We start from the raw sequence: 6,000 nt of genomic DNA on the forward strand, positions 1-6,000 counted from the left end.
TAGTTTAAGAACAGTCAAAAAAATCAAATTAACTTGTCAGAAAACCATTTTTATACAAATTTTCTTAAAAAAAGAAGTAAGAACTAAAACTTCTTATCACAGAATAAAACATTAACACTGTTAATACTAATACTATATTTCTTTAATAAAATGAGTTCATTTATTGATGTCTTTTGTATCTGTTCAAAAAAAATATTAATCAACAAATCAAAACTCATAATATCTAACTTTTCACTTTGTTAAGAAAAGGGTATCAGATATCACATCAGATATTTTTTTTTGGTTCATGAAACGTTGTGTGTGATGATGTGTCACAAGTCACAACTGATGAGAAAGGCTCTGAATGAAGACACCGAATCAGAAGAATGCATTATTTTGGAATGCCGAGAGAGCAACTAGGGTTGAGTTTGGAGTATTTATTACGAAACGGTTCTCGTGAATGTGTGTGTGTGAATGTATCTTTTCATTAGCCTTTGTCTACCAAACTGGTTCAAAGATTTTCAAAGTGCCCTAGAACATGTAAGACGCGTCTCATTTCTATTGTATGCGCGTGTGCGTGCAAATAAGCCAGAAAGAGAAAATTCAGAGTATATAAATATAGCTTAAATATACTATAAATGTTCTCTCATCTCTATGCTATAAATGTTTTTTTTCAATTTTTGAGCTCTTCAAGAATTTGACCCTTCTTCTCCTCCTCCTTCTTCTTTTTCTTCATACCCTTTTCATATAAAAACTATAAGCTGCTTCTTCCTCTTCATGCACAAACTTCTACTACTTTCACTCTCTCTATATATATCTAGTTCTAAGGAGTTTTCTGAAGATTTTCTGATCTCTCTGTGATATTCATTCAATATCAGGACTATTTTCTCCAAACATGGGGTCTATGAACTTGTTGGGGTTTTCTCTCTCCCCTCAAGAACACCCTTCTAGTCAAGATCACCCTCAACCGGCACCTTCTCGTTTTGGTTTCAACCCTGATGGAATCTCAAGCACTGATGTTGCAGGAGACTGTTTTGATCTCACTTCTGACTCAAGTCCTCATTTGCTCAACCTTCCTTCTTATGGCATATATGAAGCATTTCACAGAAACAACAGCATTCACACCACTCAAGGTTTTCACTCCTCTTTCATGAGTTCATATAACATATGTTGCTTTTCTTTGATTTTCCACAAGTGCATATACTAAAATGGAGGAAATACAAAACAAAAGCAAGTTCAATCTTCACATTTTGTGCTTATTCCTACCAAGGATTTGGTTTTTAGTTTTTCATTCATTTAGTCTTTTTTTCTTTTAATCTTTTGTTTTTATTTCTCAGATTGGAAGGAGAACTACAGCAGTCAAAACTTGCTACTGGGAACCTCATGCAGTAACCAAAACATGAACAACAATCAACATCAACAACAACAGCCAAAGCTTGAAAACTTTCTGGGTGGACATTCATTTGGAGAACATGACCAAACCTACGGTGGTAACTCATCCTCAACAGATTACATGTTTCCGACTCAGCCAGTAGCAACCAGTGGGGGCAGTACTACAAGCAATAATAGTATAGGGTTATCCATGATAAAGACATGGTTGAGGAACCAACCACCTCACTCAGAAAAAAACAATGAAAGTGCTGGGAACAGTGGTAGTGTGCAGACTCTATCACTTTCTATGAGTACTGGTTCACAATCTAGCACATCACTTCCCGTTCTCTCTGCAAGTGTGGAAAATGGAGAGAGTTCTTCAGATAACAAACAACCACCAACCACTGCTGCACTTGATACCACCCCAACAGGAGCCACTGAATCTGCACCCAGAAAGTCCATCGACACTTTTGGACAAAGAACTTCTATATACCGTGGTGTAACAAGGTTTTTTTTTTTATATACCCTAATAAAAGATATACATTTCTATATTTGAAGTTAGCTCTCCAAATCTTTCATTCCTGCTTCAAATCTCAGTTAAAAGGTTCCTTTAGTCAGTTTCATTGTTGTTGGAACAAGGTTTTTTTTTTTTTTTTTCTCTTTTTGTATTTTTTATTTTGAAATGATGATGAAATTATTTATTAATTGAAGGCATAGGTGGACTGGGAGGTACGAGGCTCATCTGTGGGATAACAGCTGTAGAAGAGAGGGACAAACTCGCAAAGGAAGACAAGGTAAATGATCTACCATGTTCCTAAAATTTTATGCTTTTTTTTGTCAATGTTTTTTCTTTTGTCTTCCTTTGCCCTTTTGGTGTTTATAACTAACAGAGACACTGTCAATCTATGTTCCTCTCATCTCCACATCCACTATGGGATAATGGCTTTCTTCAACATACATGATCTTTTAGTTTACTTGGGTGAGTAGAAAAAGACACATTTCTTAATTTGTTGAATTATTACTATTTTTTTTTTTGCTAAAAGTAAGAAGAGAACCATAAAATTCGTTAACAGTGGTTATCATTTGTTGTCACTACTTTCAGGAGGTTATGACAAAGAAGAAAAGGCAGCTAGAGCCTATGATTTGGCAGCACTAAAATACTGGGGAACAACTACAACAACAAATTTTCCTGTATGCTGTCATTTCTTGATTTTGCTGGTCACTTCTTTTTTATTTTTTTTCCTGTTTAAGTTCAATAAATTAAGGTTGTTTGCACATATTGCTTTAGACAAAGTTTCTATTGGTATTAACGAACAACTTACGGAATTATACTACCAAGGGCACATTGTTTAGAGTGTGTCCCTGTACACTGAAAAAAGTTTCCTCATTTGATGGGATGTGTCTTTTCATGTGAGAAACTGTTATTTGTCTGATAATATACATGATCACTTGATGTAATCTTTCGACATGGAATTCTTATGTCTCCCTCAACAATCAATCAATGCATTTTAGATTAGCCACTATGAGAAAGAGGTGGAAGAGATGAAGCACATGACCAGACAAGAGTACGTTGCTTCTTTGAGAAGGTATTTGCAAGTTTCACTGCTAATCTAATACTGATTTGTTTACTTTTATTAATTTTTTAAACGATGTTATTGACAATAATAAATCACTTTGGTGCAGGAAGAGTAGTGGGTTCTCTCGCGGTGCATCCATTTATCGAGGAGTAACAAGGTATATAGTTGACTAGACTCTAACATGTACACAAAAACTAATTAGTGATGTTAGTTTTGTATTAGCCAACTATGTCATTTGAACTGTGTTTGTTGGAGTCTACTGATTTAAATTTAGAGAAAAAAAGTTTGTAAGATTAAAAAATTTACTCATTTTTATATGTAATATTTGATGGACAAGAAAAGAAAGACTTTATCTTGTATAAATAAAAATATCACACACACACACACATATATATATATATATATATATATATCCCAAATGATCTTCTGTTTATTTAAATGGTGTAATTGCAGACACCATCAACATGGTAGATGGCAAGCAAGGATTGGGAGAGTTGCAGGCAACAAGGATCTCTACTTGGGAACATTCAGTAAGCTTATATTTTAGATATTAATATCTTTTGCACAGAAAATTATTGAAGCTTATATGACACTTTTTCCTCACGTTTATCCAACTTAATCTATGATTGTATGAATATGATAATCCTATAAAGCAAAACATGAAGCTGGATACACACTACACTATGTGCATTTAGTTAGTTCTTTATTATATGCAGAAGTGAACTGTTAATACAATGAGAACCAACTAGATAGAAGAGAGTAGGTAAAAAGTGAGCACCACCTCGAAGCAATAAAACAACCTGGAGAAATTAAAGGCACATTTATTGTCATTCAGGTCACCAAATTTTAATATGATCTGCAGAATTATTAATTTCGTAAATTTAATGTGCATGTTTGATGATTTAGGTAATAAATTTCAGTTGTATTCATAAAGTGACGAAATCAAAGCCCTTGCAGTGCATGCATTTGTTCTAAAACCAGTGAAACTGCATCTATGTTTTTACTGATGATAAAATTTTCAGGCACTCAAGAAGAAGCAGCAGAGGCTTATGATGTTGCGGCCATCAAATTCCGCGGACTTAGTGCTGTTACAAACTTTGACATGAGCAGATATGATGTGAAGAGCATACTTGAGAGCACTACTTTGCCCATTGGTGGTGCTGCCAAGCGTTTGAAGGATATGGAACATGTGGAACTGAACGTGGAAGCTCGTAGAACAGACCAAGAAGATCATAGCAGCAACATCTTGAACAACTCTCACCTAACTCAGGGAATCAGTAATAACTATGCAGGAGGAACAACTCATCATCATAACTGGCACAACACTCTTTCATTTCACCAACCTCAACCTCAAGCTTGCACCACCATGCACTACCCTTATGGACAGAGACTATGGTGCAAGCAAGAACAACAAGACAATTCTGATACCTCTCACCCTTTGTCTTATCCTGATATTCATCAACTACAGCTAGGGAATAATGGCACGCACAACTTTTTTCACACAAGTTCCGCGTTGCACCCTATCATGAACATGGATTCTGGTTCCATTGACAACAGCTCTTCATCTAACTCGGTAGTTTATGATGGTTATGGAGGAGGTGGGGGCTATGTGATGCCTATGGGTGCTACTACTGTCGTTGCAAGTGATGGTGATCATAATCAAAGAGGCCATCATGGTTTTGGTGACAATGAGATGAAGGCACTTGGTTATGAAAGTGTTTATGGATCTAATGATGCTTATCATGCACATGCAAGGAACTTGTATTATCTTTCCCAACACCAATCATCTTCTGTGGATGCAGTGAAGGCTAGTGCATATGATCAAGGAGGTTCTGCATGCAACACTTGGGTTCCAACTGCTATTCCAACGCTTGCACCAAGGTCTACCAGTATGTCTCTATGCCATGCTGCTCCACCCTTCTCGTTATTGCATGAATAGGTGGAAAACCAGGGAGAAGTTTGAGTCACCAAGGTGATGATGGATGACAATGATGCATATATTTCTGACTTTCTTCTTCCTCTCCTATGAAGTTGTTAATTTGACAGTGTGCACCTTTTGAAAAATGAGAATATAGTGTTTCTTTCATCATCTCTAACTTGAAGATCCTTATTTCACTATAGGGTCTAAGTAATCTAGCTAGCCTCAAGTTTAGTCATGGCAGAACCATTTGCTGTGAATTTTGGTAATTAACCTGGAGAATATGTGGACAGATAGATCATTGGGATGCTTTTTATTTTCACTGTTTTTTTTTTAAATTCTGGAATAACAAGGATCATACAAAGGGTGGAGTTTTCATCAATGTATAAGCTTGTCCCTAGTTTTTCTTTAACAGAATTCTTTCTATACATTCTGCACCGCAATCACAAATTATGTTCACCTTCTACAAACATTCGATTCGTTTGGTTCATTTGACATATTATGAAAAATATTTTGCACCTTATATTACTATATATGGTCACTCACGAAAATATTACTTAAATTCTGAATGCCTTATATAATCTATATATCTTATATATAACGAACGTGTGTTGAAAACGTCTATGTTCTTGTTTAATTATTCGAAAATAGAGGAATGTCAAAATGATGCAATAAGAATAAAGTTAAACAACGAGTACAAATTAAAGTTGTAAGCACATGCCTATATGTATAGTTTTTTTACATGATTTGTTCCACCTTAATATAATTTTCAAATAATGATAAAAAAATAACAACTTAATTATTCGTAGTCCAAATGATTTAGGAAAAGAAAAGGGATGGTAGGCTGATAGTGAAGACAGAGAAAGAAACGAGACAGTCCAAAAACAATGTTGTCTAAAACCTTAGTTTATTGAAGGTTTGCATAGGTACAAGGCTGTTTTGGTGGTGGTCAATATCTTTTGTCCAGTGATTCAATCAATGAGAAAACAAGAAAGTGAATCTTAGTTTTTGATTTCCCCATTTTGCTCCTTGTTTGTTTGTGATTGTTGTGGTAGTGATGGTGATAAAAATATGAATGAATGAATATAATAAGAAGAGGTGAAGGGTAAAAGAAAATGGCATGAAAACAAGTGAAGGAAACAATGAGGGAAGGAA

The 6,000-nt window shown here is 35.1% G+C and overlaps 1 protein-coding gene across 1 annotated transcript; it reads left to right on the forward strand.

Annotated features, from left to right (window-relative positions):
* Window positions 1-633: 633 nt before the first annotated feature.
* On the forward strand, window positions 634-5,227 carry LOC137826506 (AP2-like ethylene-responsive transcription factor BBM2). The gene is made up of 9 exons (XM_068632486.2): window positions 634-1,112; window positions 1,317-1,857; window positions 2,062-2,144; window positions 2,321-2,329; window positions 2,453-2,541; window positions 2,863-2,936; window positions 3,034-3,084; window positions 3,381-3,457; window positions 3,950-5,227. The coding sequence occupies exons 1-9, from the start codon at window positions 875-877 to the stop codon at window positions 4,864-4,866; spliced, it is 2,079 nt and encodes a 692-aa protein (XP_068488587.1). The 5' UTR covers window positions 634-874; the 3' UTR covers window positions 4,867-5,227.
* The last annotated feature ends 773 nt before the right edge of the window (window positions 5,228-6,000 follow it).

Source organism: Phaseolus vulgaris, chromosome 8, assembly GCF_051622355.1.
Source record: "Phaseolus vulgaris cultivar YP4 chromosome 8, ASM5162235v1, whole genome shotgun sequence".
Lineage (NCBI taxonomy): Eukaryota > Viridiplantae > Streptophyta > Magnoliopsida > Fabales > Fabaceae > Phaseolus > Phaseolus vulgaris.

What these genes read in the sequence shown, in the direction of transcription:
- LOC137826506 (XM_068632486.2), top strand. Translation starts at nt 875, where the DNA reads ATGGGGTCTATGAACTTGTTGGGGTTTTCTCTCTCCCCTCAAGAACAC. An exon ending in ATATACCGTGGTGTAACAAG is followed by an intron (nt 1,858 to 2,061) that starts GTTTTTTTTTTT and finishes TATTAATTGAAG; the next exon opens with GCATAGGTGGACTGGGAGGT. An exon ending in TACGTTGCTTCTTTGAGAAG is followed by an intron (nt 2,937 to 3,033) that starts GTATTTGCAAGT and finishes ACTTTGGTGCAG; the next exon opens with GAAGAGTAGTGGGTTCTCTC.